The following is a 25,535-nucleotide window of genomic DNA, read 5'->3' on the forward strand; positions in this document are numbered from 1 at the left end:
TGCACTCCAGTCTGGGTGACAGAGTGAAACTCCAACTAAAAAAAAAAAAATGTATACTTTTTCTTCTTTTTTTTTTTTTTTTTTTTTGGCATTGTCCCCCCACCCCATGTATTTTATTCTTCTGAGAGAGTCATATAATTCCATTTCCAGAATAGCTTTCTGATTTTTGAAATATAAATGGGTCAGACTTTGCTATTCAGCATGAAAGCTAAACATGCAACAGAGGACTTGCCAAAGGCCTGGCTGTGACATGTTCTTCATTAACAACTGACTGAACCTCAGAGCCAAGAAAATCCTGGCTTCGTTGTGGTGGGAGTTATTGGTGTGATGGTGTTTTGTAGGTCTTCTCCGTTTATCATGGCCTTGAGTGAATCCAGTTATGAGCATTTGTCCTCATCACTTGGAGTCAGTGTTCTGTACCTTAGGAACTTGAAATGGTGGAGGGCCAATCGATCACTGGAAGGGGCTCATCAAAGCCCTCTCCTGATGGGGCTGCAGTTGGGGTCCCTCTCTGAATTTGAAAAGGCCTTTGGACTGATCTTGCCTAATTTGCTGATTTCTGAAATGAAGAAACGGACCCCGCAGATAAATATTTTTAACATTCCATGGCCACAGACTGTACCCCCTCATGACTGGTTACCTTGTAGCTATGTGTTTACTATTTCTCAGGAGAAAAACTAGTAAAGATCTGACTTTTAAAGTCTCAAATTGTATCTCTCTCGTGCAGTGGCACACTCATAACCATCGGTGCCTCCACCTGCCGGGTTCGGGTGATCCTTCCACTTCAGCCTTCTAAGCTGGAACTATAGGCATGTATCACCATGCCCAGTTAATTTTTTGATTTATTGCAGAGATGAGTCTCATCATGTTGCCCAGACTGGCCTCGAACCTGTGGGCTCAGGCAATCCTCTCGCCTCCCAAAGTGCTGAGATTACAGGTGTGAGCTACTGCGCCCGGCTTCAAATTGTATCTCCTGAAGTACGGTTGTGGCTGGGTACATTCTGTTCCCTTTGGAAGTAAAGAGAAAGCATAGAAGTGGAGTCATTATCAGGCTGCATGGAACAAATGGAATGGTGATATTTTAAGCAGTGAACAGTGAGAACAGCTTGTACTAGAATGATGGTTGAAAGCAAGTATTGCAAGGGCACATGGAGACACAGCACATAATACCTAAGAAAGAGGTTACCCTTAGGCCCAGGATTCAAGTTAAACATGCTGTAGGCATCTACATGCGAGCCCTTAGATGGGATTTCACATTCTATAGACTATGTGTGTGTAAAATTCGTAATGGAGGTAGTGATGGGCTGAGAAAGAGCATATTCGAGTCCTTGCCACATTTCTGGCAGTGCCTTTTGAGTACTGGCATCATTGTGACCAGGCCAAGAGTTGGAGAAGCTTTATTTTGGAGAGTCTGGGCAGGAACATCTTATTTCCCACACTGCCTTATCAACAGAAGGTGATCAGCAAATATTTAATGGAATTTGACAATTTGGTGAATGTAGAATATTTACAAATATATAACTATTCCAGAGAAGGTGATGAGCAAATATTTAATGGAATTTGACCATATGGTGACTGCAGAACAGTTACAAATATGTAATTATTGCATGCCATGCATCTTGTTATTTTTAAGACATAGATTTATCTATGTCAACAAGCATGCTTATCTCAGGGGTCTTGGTGAGTGACTGAGGTGTGATGAGTCTCCAAAGTAAGAGTGAGTTATAAGAGAGAGCCATGTGGTGTGAGTGACTGTGGCTGGAGGCTTGAGTGGCATACAGGAGTGAGCTGAGCCAGGATCAGAGGATGGAGTATTTTAGTTAGAGGGAACAGCCAGGACAAAGTTTCTAAAGCCAAAAGAAGCATGGTGTATTTGGGGATCAGAAAGGCCAGTGTGAGTAGATCCCACTGAGCAAGATAGCAAGTGGTGGGAGGTAAGGCCAAAGAGAGGTAGGGGCCCGGCCATATAGTACCATCTTAGAGGCCATGTTTGGTAAGAGTCTGGATTTTATTCTGAGGCACAGAAGGGAAACCATTTGGTTTATGCAGGGGAATGACAGGATGTGATTTTTATTTTAAGATGACAACTAGTGCTACAGGATTGAGAATGCATTGGAGAGAATGAGAGTGGAAGTTAGGGCGACCATTCAGGAGGCTGTCACGGGGCCGAGGGCAGATAACTAAGTGGTGGTGCTTGGATGGATTTGGGGTATATTTTGGATGAAGGGCTGACTGGACTTGCTGCTGTAGTCATATGAGCGAGAAAGAGAAGGACTGGGAATTTTGGCTTTAGCGACTGAGTGAATGGCGGTACTATTTATTTGGAGTGGGGAGGGGGAGGGTCTAGGAAAGCGCAGATTGAACAGCTGGAAATAAGTGGCTTGGGCTGTGTTGAGTTCAAAATGCCTGTAGTTATCAAGCGGAGATGTCATGGCAGTTGGTCATGAGTTTAGAGGAATAATAAAAATTTGGGTGTGATTTGTATATGGATGGCGTTTAAATCTTTGAGATTGAGGGAGATCATCAGGGGAGATGAGACCAAGGTGAGTAGAGAGTCTAGGCCTGCACCTGAGGCATGGCAGTACAAAGGGGCCCCCCAAAAGTCTCCAGAATTTATTTATAAAAAATTGTGTACTTATTCTTACATGTTTCAAGTTCAGTCACCTTCAAAGTACTCTCCATTTGATGCAACATACTTATCGAGGCTTTTTTCCACTACTCAAAACAATTTTTGAACTTGTCAATTTTGATGCCTTTTATGCTTCTGTCGTTTTTTTGTTTCACCTCTTCCACATCGGCAAAATGTTTCCCTTTGAGGACTTTTTAAATCCAGGGAAACAAAAAAAGTCACTTGGGGTGAGATTGGGTGAATAGGGAGGGCAGAGCATGAGGTCATGATAGAAAACTGCTGAACACTCAGCCAGGTGTGGGCAGGTGCACTCATAAATCACCCGTCATGAAATGGGCAAATGCATTGAAAGAATCTCCCCCCACCCAAAAAAAATTCACTTAAGCCGATCACAGCCTCTCACAACAATGCTAGCTGGTACCCTGATGCTGATGGGTGATGGGTTCCTAGAACACTTTCGGGGGAAGCCTGTATTACAAGGGGCCTGCCTTCAAAAAAAGAAAAAAAAAGATAATTTTGACCTTTTTCGGGTCCCCCTCATATTTAGTGGCCTAATTAAGAGAAAGAACAAGTAGCAAAGGAGCCTGCAAAGGAATGGTTGGTGCAAAGGAAAAAAAGTAGAGGATTGCCTCAGTGAAGTCAAGAGAAATGTTTTAGGGAGGAGGGGCAAGATAGAGAGTGACTGTTGGGTTTAATAATATGGATGTCATTAGTGATTGTGGTTAGAGGTGTGAGATTTAGATGCAGAAGTTTTGGTTTAAAGACAAACTTTGTTTTTGGGTTGAAGATACCTTCAAGAACTGGAGCGGTTCTTTTCAAAGGCCAATTTCATTGTGAGATGGTTTCTCCAGCCTGCCCATCTTTTTCCCTCAGGGGCCATAAGGTGGTGACAATGAGTCAAGCTGCTACAGGGACATGCCCAGTTTATGCTTTAGGCTGGTGATTTCCAGTGCCTTTCAAAAACTGAAATGAAGATTTTTCTGGAAAATTGAGTTGTCAGGGTAAAAATTTCTCCTTTCCTGAACAAAAGTGAGTATAGACCGAGGGGCTACTTTTTTGCAATTAAACCAAAAGCATGAAGAAGCAGGATGTGAAATGTACATGATGATCTTAAAGATTAGTGTTAGAAAAATACTAAAATTAAAACTCTGAGATTCCTAGCAATGGCAGACCAAGTCTGTATTTATTTATTTATTTATTTATTTTTTGAGTTGGAGTTTCACTCCGTCACCCAGACTGGAGTGCAGTGGCTGTTCCCGGCCACCGCAGCCTCGACCCACTGGGCTCCAGTGATCCTTCCGCCTCAGCTTTCTGAGTAGCTGGAACTACAGGCGTGCACTGCCACACCCAGCTGATTTCTGATTTATTGTAGAGATGAGGTCTCGCTGCCCAGGCGGGTCTCGAACCCGCGGGCTCAGGCAATCCACTCACCTCAGCCTCCCAAAGGCGTGGGATTACAGGCTGAGCCACCGAGCCCGGCTCCCAAGTCTGTATTTAAACTTCCTTTTCTTTATGAAACCTCACCAAAATGACTCTAGAAGGACTTTTAAAAATAAGGTATAAGCCCACAAAAACAAAGAGTAACAGGCAAGGACACAATAGCAATACAATTTGGGGAAATAGAAAGCAAATAGAGATGTGATAAATAATCTAAATTATTCAGAAAAGCTGATTTTGAAGATGACTCTGGGGAAAAAACTGAGAAGTCACCTGGTTTACTTTGTGCACCTTCCCGAAAAGCTGTCCAGAATTGGCAGCACCTGGCCCCGCTGGGACTGAGGAGAGGTGGAGCTGAGAAGAAAATGTCAGGAGTCTGTTTAAAATTAGTTAGAGCTTCTGATTCTCTCCCCCTCCTCACAAAGAGGCAACTGTTTCTTCTCTATTCTGGAAGAACTGGAAAGGAATAAAATTAGAGGGTTTCTAGGCCAAGAGACTCTAGGTGTACTTGAGGATGTTCAGTAAAAGGCTGCTGATATTGAGACCTTAGTCGTCATCTCCTGCTTGGCTGTCATCCTTAGATATTCCACGCAAGGATGAGAAGAGTATTTTCTAGAAAATCTGAATGGGCAAAGAGAAGACACCCAAGGATACTAATAATGGTGAGGGGTGGTCTCTCAATGAAAGGAGTCTCCTATAGAGAACTGCCAACAAGCCCTCTGTACAGAGAGCTTGCAGGCAGCTGCTTTGGTGTTTCCCTTTTAGATAAGTAGTCAGACAAGGGCCACCAAATATGCAAGGGAAGATTCTCATATGAATATCAGAAGTAAGCACACAAAAAAGTACATTGAATGAAACATTATTGAAAGAAGAAAATTTCCAGAAAAGTTATTATTTATTATTATTATTATTACTGAATCAGAGTCTCACTGTTGCCTGGGCTGGAATGCAGTGGCATGCTCACGGCCACTATAGCCTCAACCTGCTGGGCTCAGGCAATTCTTCCGCCTCAACCTTTCAAGTAGCTGGAACTATAGGCACGTACCACTATGCCCGGCTAATTTTTTGATTTATCGTAGAGACGAGGTCTCACCAAGTTGCCCAGGCTGGTCTCGAACCCCTGGACTCAATCCTCTCACTTTGGCTTCCCAAAGTACTGGGATTACAGGCTTGAGCCACTGCGCCCGGCCCAGAAAAAAATATTAATATCATCCAAAAAGAAGAGATCACAATCATAAAACAAGAATTTTTAAAATTCAGAGGTAAAACAAAAAATTCTTGGAAATGAAAGTCATGATAGGAATGAAAAATAATCAGAAGAGTTAGAGGAAAAAGTTAGGGAAATCACATGTAAAATGAAATAAAATGAACTGGAGAGATTAGATGAAAATTAGATGTTTAAAGCATAAGGTCCAACATCCAAATAACAGAAGTACAGAAAGAGGAAGCAAAAGTGGGGGAAGCATCAAAGAAATCATTCAGGAAAAAAGACCAGACGTAAAGATGTAATGTGTCCCTGGTTGTGCCAGAGATGAGATTATGAACAGCTTATGAACGGCTCCTCCCTTTACACTTTTCTTTGTTTTCCAAATTTTGTATAACAAGTATCTTTTTTTTGTTGTTTTTTTTTGAGTTGGAGTCTCACTCTGTCACCCAGACTGGAATGCAGTGGCCGCTCCCGGCCACCGCAGCCTCTACCTGCTGGGCGCCGGCGATCCCTCCACTTCAACCTTCCAAGTAGCTGGAACTACAGGCGTGCGCTACCATGCCCAGCTAATTTTTTATTTTACTGTAGAGATGAGGTCTTACCAAGTTGCCCAGGTGGGTCTCAAACCCGTGGGCTCAGGCAATCCACTCACCTCAGCCTCCCAAAGTGCTGGGATTACAGGCTGAGCCACCGAGCCCGGCTAACAAGTATCTTTTAAAGTCAAGGGGAAATGTGTGGCTTCAGTATTACTAACACTGCCATGAAGCCTTTAGCTCGCTGGTGGTCCTGGTCTCCATAGAGTTAATGTGTAAAAGGAACATGTTGAAAGGGGAAACCTGAACTGAGTCATTTACCCAGAAATTGCAATTATCATCAGGACTAAGTCAGACTCATTCTCCTGCTTGCAGAAAAAAGGTGCTCTCCTAGGTGGTGGGATTGGCAGTTGAGGGAAACTGCCAGGGGAGGGAGGGGCATACCCCATCAACAAGCGTACCTACATAATCAGTGTTTGTATACCTAACCCCGAATTGTACTCTACATCTTTTTTTTTTTTTGAGTTGGAGTCTCACTCTGTTACCCAGACTGGAGTGCAGTGGCCGCTCCCGGCCACCGCAGCCTCGACCTGCTGGGCTCCGGCGATCCTTCCACCTCAGCCTTCCAAGTAGCCGGAATTACAGGCATGCACTACCATGCCCGGCTGATTTTTTTTGATTTATTGTAGAGATGAGGTCTCGCTGCCCAGGCGGGTCTCGAACCCGCGGGCTCAGGCAATCCACTCACCTCAGCCTCCCAAAGGCGCGGGATTACAGGCTGAGCCACTGAGCCCGGCTTACTCTACATCTTTATAATAAAAAATAAAATAAATTTTTTTTGAAAAGAGGGGAAGAGTGCTCTCCTAGAGGACTATCCTAAAACAAGCCACAGGGCTACGTTGAGTGTTTTGTTTTTATTCTCATTTGAACCGATTTCTTTATGACTAAACTCCCATTATCTATCTGAATTCCTCTTGGGTTTTTTGGACTGTGGGTTCCTGGCATACCCGAACATGCAGTTCTGTGTGTGTGGCTGCGCTGTTTCTGCTGCTCTGGTATACCTCCCAAACTCTGCATCCTAATGTCCCTCTCCATAAAGCTTTGAATCTTAAAGACTCTCCAGACTTGAGGAGGCTTTTTGGTAGCTGCTGACCTTTGGCACTGGGGCTCCTTTTCTGCCTCTCCCTCCCCCCCCTTCCCTTCCTTCCCCAATTGTGAGTCTGCAGCTTCATCAGGGAAGGACATGAGCATGAGTTCTGGGGGTGGGGAAGGGATGTGGAGCTTTCCTGTAGATACTGGCCATTGTGGTACTTTCTTGGGAAAAAATCCGGAGCAGATGTTGAGAGCCAAACCACAGAATGGATCTGTGGTCTAACTCTTCCAGACAGTTTTGTCATTGTAGGATAAAGGCTGTTTGCAATGAATATTTTTCATGGGTGATATAACTACAGACCTCTTAATGACTGTTATTGGTTTGTTATAAACATTTCAATGATCAGTATTGTGTTTCTCTTAACTACAGACCTCTTAATAACTGTTATTGGTTTGTTATAAACATTTCAATGATGAGTATTATGTTTCTCTTATTTATCCTTTTTATTATAGGAAAAATCAAACTTGTCCCAAAGTAGAATGAAAATCTAACAAACTCACATGTACCCCAGTCAGCTTCACTAGTTACCGCTCATGACCCATCTGGTTCTGTCTTTACTGTGACCCTGCTTCCAGCCCCCATTCCTGGATTATTTTAAAGCAAAGCCCAGGCAGCATATTATTTCCTACAAAAACAGTTAGTATATATATGTCTAAAATACAAGCATTCTTCACCTTTTTTTTTTAAGAACTACCTTATTTTTTATTATGTTTATTATTATTTTTGAGTTGGGGTCTTATTCTGTCACCCCGGCTGGAGGGCAGTGGCAGTGGCAGGATCACTGCTCACCACATCCTTGACCTCCCTGGCTCAGATGATCCTTCCACCTCAGTCTCCTGAGAGAATAGCTGTGGCACACTGCCACACCCAGCTACGTTTTTGATTTTTTTTTGTAAAGATGAGGTCTCACTATGTTGCCCAGGCTGGCCTTGAACTCCTGGCTCAAGCAATCCTCTCGTTTCAGCCTCCCAAAGTGCTGGTATTGTAGGCATGAGCCACTGTGCCCAATCCTTATTATGTTTAAATATTCAGTTTGTGTTCACACTTCCCCTGTTGTCTCAGACACAATTTTTATAGTTTTCCCCCTCAAATCGGGATCCAAATAAGATTTGCTCATTGATTGATATGTTTTTAAAATATTTGTTTGTAACCCTGATTGTACCCCACATCTTTAAAATAAAAAAATTAGAAGTTTAAAAAAAAAACGCAAAATATTTTTTTAAAAACCCTCTTAATCTACTTTTTCTTGCAGTTTATTTGCCAGACTGAGTCATTTGCTTTCTCTTCATTGCGAAAGAAATGCAGTAAAGCTCCAGATTATTAGGGCCACTTGAAATCATGGTGAAATGCTCTATGTTTAAAAAAAATAATGTCCAGGAAAAATTATTTTATGCTTTTAATGAACAGTCCCATTCTGCGTGTGAGGCCCTCCTTGGACACCCTGTGTGCCGTTTCGTCCTCCCCATGCCCTTGGCACTTCATGTATTCCTCTCCTGTTTTGTTTTTCCTCCTTAACACCTAGAGCTGCCTATGTGTTGTATGTTTCCGTGTTTATTGCCTGCTGCCCCTCTAGAATGTATGTTCCATGGGGGGGCAGGGGTTGTGTGTATTTCGTTCTCTGCTGTATCCTGCGTCTGAAGAGATGAACGAAGATGCTTGAAGGCAGGGCAGAAACGCGGTGAAGATGCTGAGAGAGGAGGGCAGGTAATGCGGAGGGTAAGGAGGAGAGTGTCCCCATGCACCTGCATTTTTGATTAGTCATAGCCATTGGAATCAGAGAGGCCTACACGGTTCTGTGAGAGCGCGGTTGGTGACTGTCTGTCTTCTGCTTGTCACTGAGTGATGGTCGTTGACTGGGTCTGTTGATTCCTGTACCCTTCTGTAGGCTCAGGGCCCATCTAAGAGTCATGGGCTGGTTTGAGCAGTTTTACCAACAGAAACTGGACTGGGAGAACAGTGCTCTCAGACCATCACCAACAGTGTACAAAAGTCCCAACAAGAACAGTGATCTCCAACCATTTGTCTCGATTCAGAACACATTTCCTAACCCTTAGCATGGTTGGATAGCATTCTGACTGTGAAACCATAAACTGGAATGTAGCAGGAACAGCCTGAATGAGTCACCGCTGTGCTAGTAACCAGCCGTGTGGCCTCGAACAGCTTCTGCCACTGTCCTTTGGTCTTCTTGTTTGTGAAATAAAGATGATGCCCTTTCACCACTATAGGGTTGTTGTGAGCCCTCTGTTCTCCAGTGAGCCTGCACGAGAGGGTGGCATTCTGGCTGTGCCAGGAGAGGCTGTGGGGAGCAGTGGCTGAGGAGACAGAGGCCCTACCTCTTTTCTGGGCCACAGCAGGCCCAGGCTAACTGGAGGGCAGGGTATGGCTGGATCTGCAGGCTCCCTTGCCTGTTTTGGGGGTGGGGAAAAGAGATTCTTTTAGGATGTGTTAGCTGAGTGGGGCTGATGCATCTCTCCTCCCCTTCCCTTCCCCAAGGTCCTTGGCAACCTCAGCAGAGCTCCCTGGAGCAAGACAAGGGACAGAGACCTTCCCACTCTGCTGATGGTTTCCTGAGGCATTGTTTTAATCACGTTGGTTAAGAGGATCTTGCAACACCAACAGGATGCATGTCACTGGGACAGCTCATCCTCATTCCTAGAAGTGCTAGTCTGGATACATATATTTTTTCCAGTAAGATGTGAGGTGTTCTGGAAATGCATATCAGTGATCAGAATTCCAGTTGACTCCGCCTCTGCTTTTCCATCACTCCTTGGGGAACCACATTTGCATATCCATGGACAGCAGTTATGTGTTTTTTTTTTCTTGGGCAGAGGTTGTGATTTTTACTACTCCTGGTACCAGACCAGAAGATCTGGATTATTTTCTGGACTCTATGAACTACAGAAAGAAGCCCTAATTTTTTTTTCACTTATAGATTTATGTCATCCGATATAGTAGCCACTAGCCAAATGTGGCTGTTGTTTAAATTCAACGTAGTAAAGTTAAATAAAAATGTAAACTTAGTTCCTCAGTCCTACTGGCAATATTTCAGGTGCTCAAAAGGCATGTGGAAGTAGTGGTGCTTGCCTTAGTGTGGTGTTAGGTTACCAAAATCTCCCAGTAGGGGGATCTCGGTGGGACCTCCGGAAATGTTAGGTTAAGAAATATATCCCGTGAGCCGGGCATGGTAGCGCGCGCCTGTAGTTCCAGCTACTTGGAAGGCTGAGGCGGAAGGATCGCCGGAGCCCAGCAGGTCGAGGCTGCAGTGGTCGGGAGCAGCTACTGCACTCCAATCTGGGTGACAGAGTGAGACTCCAACTCAAAAAAAAGAAAAAGAAATATATCCCGGGGGGACACCCCTTATCAACAAGGGTGCTTGAACGATGCATATATGTATACCTAACCCTTAACTGTACCCCACGATTTTAAAATTAAAAATATATTTAAAAAAAAAAAAAAAAGAAAGACATATATCCCAGCAGGGCCTCCAAAATGTTAAGTCAGACCCGCTGGAATGGGGTTGTACAATCCGGTGCCGCATGAAAGATGCAAAGAATTGCACAGAAGTTAGATTGGAAAATATAGTTTATTTAGAAAGTAAATCAGAAATTGATTGATTCACATCCCCAAGGTAGGGGAGGGGGTCAAAGCTAGGAAACATGGTGACCGTAGCTCAAAGAGCCACGTGGATATATCAGAGTTTAACAAAGCAATGGCTAGAAAGTAAGTTAGAGAGGAGATTCACATCTCCAAGGTAGGAGAGGGGGCCAAAGCTTAGGAAACATGGTGGGTGGCCATAGCTCAAGGAGCACATGATCACACCAGGGCCTAGTAAAGCAATGGGGGCTGGCTACTCGAAATTGAATCCTTTTAAACTTTCCCTTGACGAGGGGAAGGTTGTTAAGGTGATTGGGAGGTGGTCTGCACCATGTCAACACGGAGGGCAGGCACACACAGGTACTGACGTCAGGTGATGGACAGCAGGCAGATGGGTGGGTTAGTCACATGACAGTTGCCATGTTGATGAGGTTGCCATGTGTCATGAAGAGCCAATTAGGTTAACTTGTTTATGGAACAAACTGGGGAAGGGGGTTGTAACATACTCTTCTAGAATGTCTAGTTCATGATTTTCCATTTTGCTTGGTGGGATCATAGCAGCAAAGCCAGGACTAAGTGAAGCAAGGGAGGTGAGCCCTGTGCCAGATTTAAGCAATTACCAATAGCTACCTCTGAGAAACTGGTTCTGTCCTTGGATAATGGATTAGAGGGTAAATTAAAGTGAACTATTAGAAAAATATGACAACTAGGCAGTGTCATAGTGGCTGCTTTTTGAGCATATTAACTCCATGTTATGTCGTTTCATGCAGATTATAGAATGTTTCCATCACAGCAGAAAGTTTTACTGAACAACACTGTAAATATTCCTGCTCAAAGATAAATGAGTGTGGGAAGAGAATGTCAGAGCACTCAGGAGACAAATGAGTGGCAAATGATGAAAAATTATTGCAGTTTTTACTTCATGTTCTTTTCATAATAAAACACTTCTAAAATGAATTCTTACTTCAGGGGAAGACTTAAGCTTCCTCGCATTGACACATTCCATTAGAAGGTTCACTCCAGAGCTCTCTCAACTGTTCTAGTTGCTTGTCACCTTTTAGCACACCTTTTAGCACCCACCATATAGCCAAAGAGTAACTCCTTTCTGCCCTGACTCCACGCACTGCTGGAAGGTCACAATGGGGAAAGTGCATGATTAGAAATTTACACAGCAATCTGTGACCTTTGAGTTAGTGGAAAAGTAAGTGCTTATGACTCTCAGTTTGCCATTTGTGATTCTACAAAAACAGGGAAAAAAGAAACCGTTTAAACATACTCTTCTAGAATGTCTAGTTCATGATTTTCCATTTTGCTTGGTGGGATCATAGCAGCAAAGCCAGGACTAAGTGAAGCAAGGGAGGTGAGCCCTGTGCCAGATTTAAAGAGGCACCACACTCAGGTGCTGACTGTGTACTGGCGTGGACCAGAGAGAGTACGTGTCTCAAAGTTTGCACCCTTTATGACTGGCTTTCCTTGCTATAGTCCCATCCAGGGCTGGCTCTCTTTGGGCCCATTTACCATGCACTCTGGCAGACTGGCTGTGTGGTTCTAGCAATTCTGGACTTGTACATACATGGCTCTTTTGGTGCATACAGCCTCATACTGTGTCTGTACCTCTCCCAGACTGAACCCTTCAGGTGGGGAGTGTATCTCTTTGCTCTTTATATACCTGGACCTGAGTAGTGGATGGGTAAGTTGCTAATGGATCGGTAAACAGATTAGTCCACCAGGGGGCGACTTAATTAGAGTGAAGCGTTGGCATAGACTTTTCTGTTAAGAGTTCTGGTGGCTCAGCCTGTAATCCTGCGCTTTGGGAGGCTGAGGTGAGTGGATTGCCTGAGCCTGCGGGTTCGAGATCCGCCTGGGCAACCTGGCGAGACCTCATCTCTACAATAAATAAAAAATTAGCCGGGCGTGGTAGCGCGTGCCTGTAGTTCCAGCTACTTGGAAGGCTGAGGCGGAAGGATCGCCGGAGCTCAGCAGGTCGAGGCTGCGGTGGCTGGGAGCGGCCACTACAGTCTGGGCGACAGAGTGAGACTCTGACTCAAAAAAAAGAGTTCAGAGAATGTCCTGCATTGTAGCCCACAGTGCTCCACATTTCCTCACAGCTGATGCCTTTCCACACATGGTGAAGCTGAGAATCCTCCCATCAGAGGGTGATGGATGGGCACCACTTCTCCACTTGCCCTTCCCTAGAATTCTTTCGCCTTCAGCATCAGGAGAGAGTTTCTTTCTTCCCCCCTTTCCCTCTGCTTTCTCCAGAGTCTGTACTGTGGCCAGACTGTCCTAGGAACACATGCCTGGGCCCGGGCGTGCCATGATTGGGGGAGGCCTGGGGAAAAAAGCGATTACCTGGGGCTGGGAGGTGCCTTTGTGGATCTGTGTTTCATGCTTCTCCTCTCTGCCTCCACAGAGCGTACTGAAGAAGAGGGATCAAGTTCAAGCAGAGTATGAAGCCAAACTGGAAGCTGTGGCTCTGAGAAAGGAAGACCGCCCCAAGGTCAGGGAAGCCACCTGGCAAGGGCTGCAAAGCTGTAATCTCCCTGCTGGTGCTAAGTAAATTCTTGTCTCTAGATCTGTGTGACTGAGGGTGGTCAGTGCCAACTGTGCTATGTTGATGTTATTATCTTTTTGCTCCCTTTCCTGTCTTATTTTTGAGAGTTCCTAATGGGCAACATTGGGTTGAATTTTCTGCTGTTTCCTTGGTTTTTTTAAAAAAAAGACTTCCAGTTTTGCCATTGATTGGCAATTCCTTGGCATCATAGATGGCACTGCAGAGAGAGGGAAAGAACCGCCTAGACCAGTGCTCTCAAAGTGTGACTCACAGACCAGTTCACAAACTGTGTGATCCGTGATGGGAAAAGTGCAGAAGCCGAGAGTGAGTACTTGGAAACTTCTGTAGCAATTAGACATTGCTGCAGAACCAGTTGAACACATCACATCGAACACGTGAGATGAATGTTGTCAAACTTGTGTGGAGAGTTTCATGTGGAGCACTATGATCATGCCTGTGAATAGTTGCTGCACTCTGGCCTAAACAATGTAGGGATACCCTGTCTTTTAAAAAAATATCAGATTTTGGAGCAGTTTGGGTTTTAAATTGGGGATGCTCAACCTGTATAACAACTACATCATATTTACATTGTATTTGATATTACAAGTGCTCTAGAGATGATATGTATATGGGAGTATAGATGTATATGGGAGTATGTGGGAGGATGTACATAGGTTATGTGCAAATATGACATCATTTTTTTTTTTTGAGTTGGCGTCGCCCAGGCTGGAGGGGCAATGGTTCCAGGACCCCTGTGGACACCACAATCTGTAAATGCCCCTTATATAAAAATAAAGAAGTCACTTATATAAAATGGTATTGGCCAGGCTTGGTGGCTCAGCCTGTTATCCTAGCACCTTGGGAGAACAAGGCAAGTGGGTTGCCTGAGCCCACAGGTTCGAGAACAGCCTGGACAACTTGGTGAGACCTCATCTCTACACTAAATAAAAAAATTAGCTGGGCATGGTAGCAAGTGCCTATAGTTCCAGCTACTTGGAAGGCTGAGGCGGAAGGATCGCCTGAGCCCAGCAGGTCGAGCCTGGGGTGACCGTGAGTGTGCCACTGCACTCCAGCCTGGGTGACAGAGTGAGACTCTGACTCAAAAAAAAGAGACAGAGATGAGCAAGCCAAGGCCAAGTATCTCACAGCCAGTCACTGGTAGAGCTAGGATTATACCCTGCAGCCTGACTTTAGAATCTTGTACTCACCATTATATTACTCTGCTGCTTTTTTGTTTGTAATTGGAAGGTGTATTTGTTTTCAGAGAATGAGTGGGGGTAGGGAAGTTTATTAAGATAATAGCAGGGACCCGAGTTTCAGATAAATAGGTTGACATCAGAGTCACTAGGTTTTTTTTCCCTTCCCTTGCCTTGGTTCTTGCTGCCACTGTGGCCTTGCTGAGACATACCTGGACAGGAACCAGCTTTGAGCATTTGAAACTCACACCTCAGAAATGGCACATCTTGGCTTTGTATAGAGCATTTTAAATATGAATTGCTTCACAGGATCACCGCAGTTGTCATCTGAAGCCCAGAGGGAAGGCATTGTTTTTGTCCCATTTCATGGGTGAGGAAATGAGACACAAAGCAACTCAGTAAATTGCCTAGCCTGTTTGATGCCAAATGTCTCTATGTCCTGTACATGTTTGCTGTGTTGACTTGAGCTACTCCCATGGTGATTTGTGTTACCAAAGCATGAAGTCAGATGATAAGGATTGGGACTCTGGTGTTTGACCCAGTGGTGCAGCTAGGACCCTCCCTCTCATTCCTCTTACTACAAGCTGTCAGCCTTCTTCCATCCTGTGTGCCATAAGGAAGGCAATGACAGAAATGCAGCCATGTGTGCACAGCTACCCTCTACCTGCCAGTTGCTGGTCTCAGCGAATAGCTCTCAGCTGACCCTGTGACATTCTGGAACATGGTGCTGTCTGTTGAGTCTCAGTCTCATTTAAAGGGATGACTTATTTTTATATACACTATTTTAAAAGTTTCTAGCCAGGCATGGTAGGTCACACCATAATCCCAGCACTTGGGGAGGCTGAGGTGGGAGGATTGCTTGAGCCCAGGAGCTCCAGACCAGCCTAGGCAACATAGCAAGACCTCATCTCTACAAAAAAATAAAAACTTTAGCCAAGCATGGTGCTGTGCACGTGTAGGTGGAAGAATCTCCTGAGTCTAGGAGGTCAAGGCTGCGGTGAGCCATGATTATGCCACTGCCTTCTAGCCTGGACAACAGAGTAAGACCCCAACTCAAAAAATAACAGTAATAAAATAAAAATAAATAAAAAGTTTTCTTCTAACAATTTAGTCCCCAAATATAAAGATAGAAGTTACTTTACAGAAAGACAAATACTGCATGATCTCATTGATGTGGAATCTAACAAAGTTGAAGTCATAGAAACAGAGAGTAGAGTGGTGGTTACCAAGGTTTGGGGTCTGGGGAAATGGGGAAATGTTGTTCAGAAGGTACAAACTGTCAGTTAAAAGATGAACAAGCCCTGGCTAACTTATGTACAGTATGGGTGGTGAGGGATATGCTCATTAATCAGTATGTGGCAGTTATTATACAGTGTATACATAAATCAAATCATCTTTGCCAATTAAATATTGAAAAAAATTAGAAGTCACTTTTTCTGACTAGGAGAGAGAAGGAGAACCAGCAAGTTCTGCTACTGGCCTACTTTGGGAACTGAGGCTCCTGCGTCTTAAAGCTGTCACTTAAATAGATGTCAGCACATGTATATACTCAGCACTGAATACATGCTTCCTCAGAGGCCGGTTTTGTCATTGAATATGTTTAGCCTCGTATGGGATACATTCCTTTCCAAAGTCAGGAGCTGAAGTTGTGAATAACAGGCTGAATTAGTCTTAATTGTGCCCTGGTCTTCTGGCTTCTGGCAGCTCACACCAGCCTCCGCAGTCCTGAGCAAGGAAAAAACTGTCTTTGGCTCCCCGATACCACCCAGCCGAGTTGCTGAGGCTCCCGGCTTCTTGTTCTTGTTGATCTGAGTGACTATTCTCTCCATTCCCGGTGGTTGTTGAAATCTTCCTGCTGCTACTGTTCATCACCTTCGTAGAGCACCACGTACCCACACAGCTCATCCTCTTGGCCACTGGAATTCTTACCAGAGTAGGAGGGTTTCTTTCCAGTCAGTGAGAGTAACCAGTGGGTCCCAAGCACACATCTACATTCTGTTAGCACACCATTGCTGGGCCGTCTTCATCTTCCCTCTTTCTCGTGGGATGTTGAGCAATGCCAAAGTTAATCTTGCTACTTACTTATTTAGCATCTGTGATATTTAAAGACAAAACCGGAGCTGTCATGGTGAGTGTAACCTAACAATGGGCACAGCAGAAATTGTGTGCCAGTTTTGGATCTGAGGCAGCAGCTACCCTGTTGGGCAGAGGGGAGGGCTCAGCTGGCAGCCTGTCGAGTCTACCATGGTTTGGTGGAAAGAACACAGGGTTTACAATCAGATGGCCCTTGGTTCAAAGCCCAGCTGTGGCCCCAACTTGCACTAATTTGCTCCTCAGCCTTTGTGGGCCTCAGTTGCCTCATACATGTGATTGTTATGATGCCAGAACATGTTCAGCATCGTAGTATGGGACATAGTAGCAGACACTCCATTGGTGGCACCTCTGGTGTTTATGCCGGTTCCAGTAGGAATGCTGATGGGGAACTTTGTTTTCTGGGTTTGTTGCCACTTTCTTTTTTTTAATCTTTTTTTTCCCCCTAACCACAGCATTTTAGACATTGCTGTATGTTCTCAAGCTTCTCTACCCCTCCCCCACACCTGTCCTACCTGACAACCCACCAGCAGGTATAGACATCTAGGAAATGAGCAACATAAGGTTTGCTGTGCTTTGCTTGATGTGGTTATGAGTTCACAAAACCAGAGCTGCTGTTGACGAGATAAAAGCCAGGGTATCAGGAAGTGGGTTAGGGCTGTTTCTACCCCAAGAACTTGGCCAATTCTGTTGGTAACTGATAGAGGGAATGAGATGGCTCACAGGTCTGTTGCAGGGGAGGGGAGAGCCTGGATCTGAACAGGTTAACACTTCTGAGGGAGTCTGGGGGCTTTCCTCATTTTGAGGTGAAATTCTGAAACAATTTCCCTGAAGAGTGGGGGAAAGTTGATTTTTGTGAAACCATGGAGTAATATCAAAATCTGATCACGTTTTTTGTAACTCAGAGGAAGGAAATAGCTTCTCAGGTCTCTACAACCTTACTGTGCATTTTAAACTGAGGTGGTCATCTTACGACCACGGAGTCCTGGGATGTCATGGATGTAGGAGTGAGTTGTGTGGCCCCAGTTGCTGGACTGGGAGCCTTTGGCTCCTCAGTGTGTGCTGAGGGCGTGGGGTGAAAGAGCCTTTCGAGCTGAGGGGAAATAGTAGTATCACAGAATTTTTTTTTTTTTTGAATTGGAGTCTCACTCTGTCACCCAGACTGGAGTGCAGTGGCCGCTTCCAGCCACCACAGCCTCGACCTGCTGGGCTCCAGTGATCCTTCCACCTCAACCTTCCAAGTAGCCGGAATTACAGGCATGCGCTACCACGCCCGGCTGATTTTTTGATTTATTGTAGAGATGAAGTCTCGCTGCCCAGGCGGGTCTTGAACCTGCGGGCTCAGGCAATCCACTCATCTCAGCCTCCCAAAGGCGCGGGATTACAGGCTGAGCCACCGAGCCCGGCTACAGAATTTATTTTTATGTATTTATTTTTTTTTGAGTTGGAGTCTCACTCTGTCACCCAGACTGGAGTGCAGTGGCACACTCCCGGCCACCGCAGCCTCGACCTGCTGGGTTCCAGCGATCCTTCCACCTCAGCCTTCCAAGTAGCTGGAACTACAGGCATGCACTACCACGCCCAGCTAATTTTTTTGATTTATTGTAGAGATGAGGTCTCACCAAGTTGCCCAGGCGGGTCTTGAACCCGTGGGCTCAGGCAGTCCACTCTCCTCAGCCTCCCAAAGTGCGGGATTACAGGCTGAGCCACCGAGCTGGCTAGTATCACAGAATTTAAAGTTGCTTTGTCATTAGGCTTAAGGAAACTCAGCGGACACTGTGGTGGTTTATTCTCAGGCAAATGGAGTTTTGGATTATGTAGATGTGGCTTCCCTCATTTAATTTTGGGGTTGGAGAAATGGTAGGCACTTAACAGGGGGCTGGCTGCCTTCCTCTGTATTGTCAGGTCTATAGACTTAAGTAAATCTTAGAATTTGACCTTTCTTTGAAGCTAGGGAGGTGTCAGAGCTATTACTGGAAATAAGGAGGGGCTAAGGAATTGCTTTTTTTTTTTTTTTTTTTGAGTTGTAGTCTTACTCTGTCGCCCAGACTGGAGTGCAGTGGCCGCTCCCAGCCACTGCAGCCTCGACCTGCCGGGCTCCGGCGATCCTTCCACTTCAGCCCTCCAAGTAGCTGGAACTACAGGCGCGCACTACCATGCCCGGCTAATTTTTGATTTATTGTAGAGATGAGGTCTCGCCAGTTGCCTGGGCGGGTCTTGAACCCGCGGGATCAGGCAATCCACTCACCTCAGCCTCCCAAAGCACGGGATTACAGGCTGAGCCACTGAGCCCGGGTAGGAATTGCATTTAAAGTTGAACCAGAAGCATTTGTACCCTAGTGTGCACAATGAGGGTGAACTATGGAGGAAGTGTTTCCATTTTACTTTATTCTGCACTGATTCTTTTTGGTGCTAATACATTCAGCATTACTAGTTCAAAAAAGAATAAAGAGAGGAAGTCAGGAGAGAATGTATTACAGAACTCATAGTTTTTTCCAAAAGGCATAAAACAGGATGTGGGGGTTGTGATTTTGGTATCGAGTCTGGTGAAGTTGTTTGAAATGGGGAGTGACAGGATGGAGGTGAGAAAGAATGTCATGTGTAGGGAGCAGGTGTGTTGTGTGGAGGTGGATGGGAACAAGACAAAACTTACTGAGCTGTTGCTTCTCAGGTTCAGCAGGAGTGAGGAAGCCAGGTAGAAAGTAGCCTCGCTTGGACAAACCTCCTGAAGGTAATGGATCTTTGAAATCTCTTAGAACCACCAGGATGGTGAACATTCTGGAATGGGGAAGATTGGCAGACAGCAAGAACCCCTATGCTAAAATGGCAACAGGGAGACTTGGAAATACAGAGCTTCTACAGACTAGAGAGTGAGCTTGGGTTTCTGCTGTTTCCAGCCACTTCTGGCAAGTGAGGAGAGAGATGCCTGATGCTTGCCAGTTCTCCCCACAGTGGTCATGATCTCAACCTGGGTTAAAAGCCAGATGCAGCCAGTCAGAGGAGGGTTGCACCTGTCATCTCCTTTATCTTATTTAATTCCTACCACAGCCTTCTCTCAATGGGTTATTCCCATTTTATAGATGAGGAACCAAGGCTCAGGGGAAGTGCATAACTTACACGTCGAAACTAACACATGGAGGAACTGGCATCAGGCTACCAGAAGTATCTGCTTTCAAAGCTGGCGGTTTAACTTTGCTACATGGGCTCCAGCAACCTTTGTTCCCTTGAGGGAAGACTCTGGCTTTCCCAAGCACGGACAAATGTTAGCGAGGCTGGAGGAGAGAGCATGAGCCTTTTCTGGGGCCTTCGGTCTAGTTTCCAGTCACAGTGCAGGTCGGTTGATGGCACTTAACTCATCTCATGCACTTACCTCTCCCTCCTAATCTGCCATCCTCTGAAGTCTGTTTTTATCTTTTTTTAAAGAATGCTTTCTTTTAGAGCACCAGTGACTTTTTTTCTATTTGTCAAGTTCAGTGGGCTGATGAGTGAGGAGAGGGGTGCCTGATATTTCCCAGTTCTCCCCACAACGGCTATGATCTCCATCTGGCTGGATGCATGCATCCAGGCAGCACCTGTCACAACTCACAGAAAAACTGGAAATATTTGTATGGCACACTAGGATAAACAGACGAGGTTGTTTGAAGCTGGAGGTGACCAGCACGGGAACTCTGGCTTCCCAGAGGGCTGGGAGCTCAGTATTCCTGCCAATCACATATCGCCAGTTAGGAAGCCCTGCCCATTTCATGCAGCAGCATGTGGCCGAGGAGACCACTGGCTTGAACTGGTCATTGGTCCTGGCACCTGTCCCATAGTAGCCATGGGACAGGTGCCACTTGGGAGGAGCCTCTCCTCCCAAGTCTTGGGATTATGTCTGCCTTGTACAGTCTTTGGGGATTTTATTAACCTACTGTCACCTTGGGAATAGATAATATGACATCTCCAGCCCAGCTCCAAGAAGGAAACTTGGGTAGCCTGGAAATGTCTGGCACATGGAAGGAACTCAATAATACATTAAAAAATTAACATTTTAAATGTAAAAATACATTTTAAAATGAATGTAGGTTGCCATCCCACTGCCCAGCACACAGAAATGCACAGTTTCATCCATGTGACCCTTCTCCCGTAATGCCAACAACCCATGTTCTGTAGTGGGAGTTCTCATGAAAGATTGGGGAACCCATTGTGAAAAATGCACTCTGTCCTCTATTTAGAAGTTCTTATCTTTGAAGTCTTATCTGGTGATTTTTTTTCCTTCTTCGTGTCTTGGGATAAGGATCACCCACAATTAGCAGTGGCTATTGCCATCTCAACATCTTTCAGACACAAGGTAACGATCTCTGAGTAACTAAAATAAAAACACTGAGATAAGAAGGAATGGTCAGTGTTACTGGTCAGTAAATCAACTGTCATTGCAAAGACGTTATCAAAAAAGAAACCAATAAGAAAAAAAAAAAAAGAAACCAGGGCAAGAAGAGTGTGGGCCTGAGTATGAGTTTCTGGAATCCTTTTCATCAAGTTAGGTAACTTCATAAGCTGGTCACATTAGACAGCTCACCACAGTTCCTTTTATTCTCTTAGTTTTAAGCCCCTTTGCCCTCTTCTAACTCCCACCATCCCTGGGCTTCTCTGGCACTGTTCTCTCTGATTCACCTCCTCCTACTGCTATACCTACCTTTCTTAGTTACTTTTTCTGAGTCCTTTAACCTACACATATTAGCTTTTCCGTGAATTCTTCCCTTGGGCCCCGCCCTCCTCAGCTCACTCCCGCTTTTGTTCCTTCCTATATTAAAATTATTTTCAATTGTGATAAAATATACATAGTGTAAAATTTGCCATCTTAACTCTTTTTAAGTGTACGGTTTAGGAGTGTTACATTGTTACATTGTTGGGTAGCTAATCCCTGGAGCTCTTTTTATCTTGCAGAACTGAAACTCTATACCCATTAAACGACTTCTCATTTCCCCCTCCCCCAGCCCCTGGTAACCCCCATTCTACTTTCTGTTTCTATGACATTGACCATTCTCAGTACCTCATATAAGTGGAATCATATAGCATTTCTTTTTCTGTAACTGGCTTCTTTCAATCACCATAATATCCTTGATTTATCCATGTTATAGCATGTGTCAGAATTCCCTTTCTTGTTGAGGCTACATAATACTCCATTGTCTCTTGTGTGTGTGTGTTTGCATTTTGTTTAACCATTCATCCTTCAGTGGACATTTGGGTTACTTCCACATTTTGTGAATAATGCTGCTTTGAACATGTGTATACAAATATCTCTCTGAGATCCTGCTTCCAATACTTTTGGATGTATATCCAGAAGTGGAACCCAGCAGGATCATATGGTAGTTGTATTTTTAATTTTTTGAGGAACCTCCATACTGCTTTCTGTAGTGGCTGTACCATTTTATGCTTCCACCCTCGGTGTGCCAGGATTCCCGTTTCCCCATGTTCTCACCAACACTTGTTTTCTGGTTTTTGGGTAGTGGCCATCCTCCGGATGTGAGGGTCTGTCTCACTGTGATTTTGATTTGCAAGTTCCCTAATGATTATGAGGTTGAGCATTTGTATATCTTCTTTGGAGAAATGTTTGCACATTTAAATTTTTTTTCTTTCTTTCCATAAGCTTTTAGCAATGATGTGTTTTCTTGGTGGTGGTGTTGATGATCTCAGCCTCCTCTATGGAGGGAGGTTTCACCCTTATCCTGGCTGCAGCCCCCTGCTTTTTCTGGTCTGTGGAACTGTCCTTTATCCTGAGCCTTTTGGTGGCACTTGGGCCACCCAGTCACCCAGACTAGAAACTTTAGACTCTTCTCCGACTCCCTGTATCTTACTTCTCATGGGAAGTCGGTTGCCAAATCTGTCAGTACTGTCTCCACCAGACTGGTTTAATCCACCCTCTCCCACTGCCTTGGTCCCAGGGTGCCCAATGCGATTTTCATGCCAGTATATAGTTTGGAGTTGACTCATCTCTGATGTGTGATGAAATCTCACGGTGAGGTAGTATGGGGGAAATTTTGTGGGTCATAAAGTTTGAGAAAAAAATTCAATAATATAGTTTATAATTGGAAAATATAAAAAATATTTGTTATAATACATGGAATAAAGCTCAATAAAATATCTTTGGGCCAGGCGTGGTAGCTTGTGCTTATAATCCCAGCAGTTTGGGAGGCTGAGGTGAGAGGATTGCCTGAGCTCACAGGTTCGAGACCAGCCTGGGCAACTTGGCGAGACCTTGTCTCTACAATAAATTAAAAAATTAGCTGAGCGTGGTGATGCATGCCTGTAGTTTCAGCTGCTTGGAAGACTGAGGTGGAAGGATTGCCTGAGCCCAGCAGGTCAAAGATGTGGTAGCTGTGAGCTTGCCACTGTACTCCAGCCTGGGCAACAGAGTAAGACTCTGGCTCAAAAAAAAAAAAAAATTTTTTTTTTTTAACTTGAGGGGCTGTGCAAATGATGGACTATCCTCTGTGAAGAGCAAATTATAATATTGATGCTTATATAAGCTAACATGTTTATTGAGCATGTAATACATGCCAGGCACCAATTGTTTAACGCATATTATCCCATTTAACCTCATCACAACCTTGTAAGGTGGAGAGCATTATTATCCAGACAAAGAAGCTGAGGCCCAGGCCCCAAGTTACACATGTGGTGAGTGGTGGATGGGGTATGCAGACTCTGGAAACTTGGTTCTAGAGTAGTCTGCTACAGCTAGAGGAAATGTGAGGCTTTTTCTCTTCTCTAAAAGACGCATGAATTAAACAGGCCTCAGAAAACCTGGCCTTCTGGAAGAGTCTTGGGCTCCTTGTCTCCTACCCACTGTCCCTGCAAGCTTGCCAGCTGCAGTTCTCGCTCTACACTTTTGTGGGCACCGTGGCCTGCGAGTGATTCCCAAGGTGGGAATCTCTGTCGCTTGCATATACTGTCATTCTGGAATATCTTCCCATTGTCCTGTTCCTCACTTCTGTCAGTTTTGAAAGCATTGCCTCACTGCTGATTTCCCCATGAAGCCTGATGTTCTCCAGGTTGGACTCCTTCTCCAGCCCCTCCTCAGCATGCTTCTCATGGGGCTCAGGGTAAAGTGAAAGCACTCATGGTTTCTCACCTTAGTGCCCAGGCATGTTGTTTTCTCCCCAGCTAGACTGTAGGTAACTTGAGACAAGGTTTGCCTGTTTGAGACCTAGGCATTTTCATATTCCTCAATGCCAAGCATAGAGTGTGTTATGAGAATGATCGCTAAAAATTTCCTAGACAGGTTCAGGCAATTGTAAAATCCAGAGCCATGGCATGGAATCTTAATTTTTGTGAGTCAGTCAGAGTTCCCATCCCCAGGACAGAACCCAGGAATCATTCCTCAATAAGAAGTTCTCTGAATCAGCGACCCCAGCTGCCCCTTCTCTGTGTACCCCAGTGAGGTTCTCTTTTCAGAGTTTAGCTTTTTCTCCTCACAGCAGGAGTTTTGTTTAGTAGGCAGAGGAGTAGGGGCATGGAAGTGAGGCTGCAGGGAGCTGAGACTGACCACTGTGGCTTGCTCACCTCTATCCTTAAGGCTGATTCTTGGACGTTTGTCAGGGAGTGGCGAGTGACTCTGGAGAGGCAAAGGCAGGGTACTCTGGGTTTTATTTCCATTTCTTCTTAGGTGAGCAATAATAATGGGTGACCCAGTGGGAAAAGTGACTTCAGTCATGGCATCTAAACAAAAAGACAGTCTTTTTTTTTTTTCTCTCTTCCAGAAAATTAAGTGCTTTGAAGAATGCTACTTTCCCCCTCCTAACAGAAAAGTTCCTTTCTTTTAAGCTGGCTGCCTGGGATGTCTTGATATATCTTTCTCTCCAGCTACATCCTTTTCCCACCCAGGTTTCACTCTCATGCCAGGCATGTTTGAATCTCCTTGCCTTGGCTGTGTGTCTTCCCCTACTCCTGTGTTCTGCAGCCATCTTTAGACAGTCTGGGTAGGAGATGGCCAAGCTCCCTGAGGTGTCCGACTCCCTCAGGCCTGGCCTCTCCACACTGGCGCCATTCTGGGTCAGTTCCTTGCCCATAGGCTTGGATGTAAAACCCTTTTGGTTGGTGGAGATTGACTCACACATAGCTTGGAGATAGTTGAGTTCATAGGCCCTAGCACACAAAACCTACAAGGCCTTGCTTGTTGTTGGGAAGCATTTGGTGGGTGGGTGTTTGCCTCAGCTTTGGGCGTGCTGTCCCCCTGGCTACCCTCAGAGCCCAGTGGAGCATTTGAATTAGGAGGAAAGAAGTCAGCTTTGTGCTTTGGGAATTGCTGCAACCATGAGGCCCTCTCTAGCTGTGTAGGATGAGTGAGACTCACCAAAGCAAAGTGAAAGTTGTAAAATTCAAGTGACATAGTTCCCTTTTGAGAAAATCTTCTAAATCTCTTTAATAAGCCGGGCTTAGTGACTCAGCCTATAATACCGCACCTTTGGGAGGCTGAGATGAGTGGACTGCCTGAGCCCACGGGTTCGAGACCCGCTGGGGCAACTTGGCTAGACCTCATCTCTACAATAAATAAAAAAATTATCTGGGCATGGTAGTGTGCACCTGTAGTTCCAGCTACTTAGAAGGCTGAGGCGGAAGGATCACCAGAGTCCAGCAGGTCGAGGCTGCGGTGACCAGGAGCGTGCCACTGCCCTCCAGCCTGGGTGACAAGTTTAATAAAAACTTGAAATAGCTTGTTGTATTTTTATTCTTTGTATTTCAGATTCTTTTGACATGTATAATATCTTTCTTCTTATTTTCTCAGACTTACCTAACTCTAATTCTTTATTTTTTATTATCTGGTCTCTGGAAAAGCACAGACAAATTTCTAGTTTATTTATAATTTGGGGTTCTGAAGAGGAGACTGGCTAATAATATTATTGTTGTAATTAATTCTCTGGTTAATGGGGAAAGGCATTATCAAATGTTGCAAGTAATGGAATAGTTCATACAACCTGGGAAAACCTACTTCTTTTTAATTCCAGTATGGGACACAGGAGAATAGCAGGGTAATACCAAATATTGTTGGGCATTTGCAAAGTCTGCATACATTTTAAAGTATAGATAGATCAATCCTAAAAGGAACCAAAGACATATAACTCTGACTTGCAATGTTTTTTCTTCTTTTGTATAAATAGAGAGGGT

At 44.8% G+C, this 25,535-nt stretch overlaps 1 protein-coding gene across 1 annotated transcript in view; it reads left to right on the forward strand.

The window, feature by feature from the left end:
- The window catches only part of SNX30 (sorting nexin family member 30), an 84,361-nt gene that overhangs the window by 52,916 nt on the left and 5,910 nt on the right, over nucleotides 1–25,535 (forward strand). Inside the window, exon 8 of the mRNA XM_021715817.1 lies at nucleotides 12,967–13,053. Coding sequence (XP_021571492.1) covers nucleotides 12,967–13,053 — 87 coding nt within the window. The remainder of the gene's footprint in view (nucleotides 1–12,966; nucleotides 13,054–25,535) is intronic.

Source organism: Carlito syrichta, unplaced genomic scaffold (genome assembly GCF_000164805.1).
Source record: "Carlito syrichta isolate Samal-C Ts95f unplaced genomic scaffold, Tarsius_syrichta-2.0.1 Scaffold307755, whole genome shotgun sequence".
In the NCBI taxonomy this organism is placed as follows: domain Eukaryota; kingdom Metazoa; phylum Chordata; class Mammalia; order Primates; family Tarsiidae; genus Carlito; species Carlito syrichta.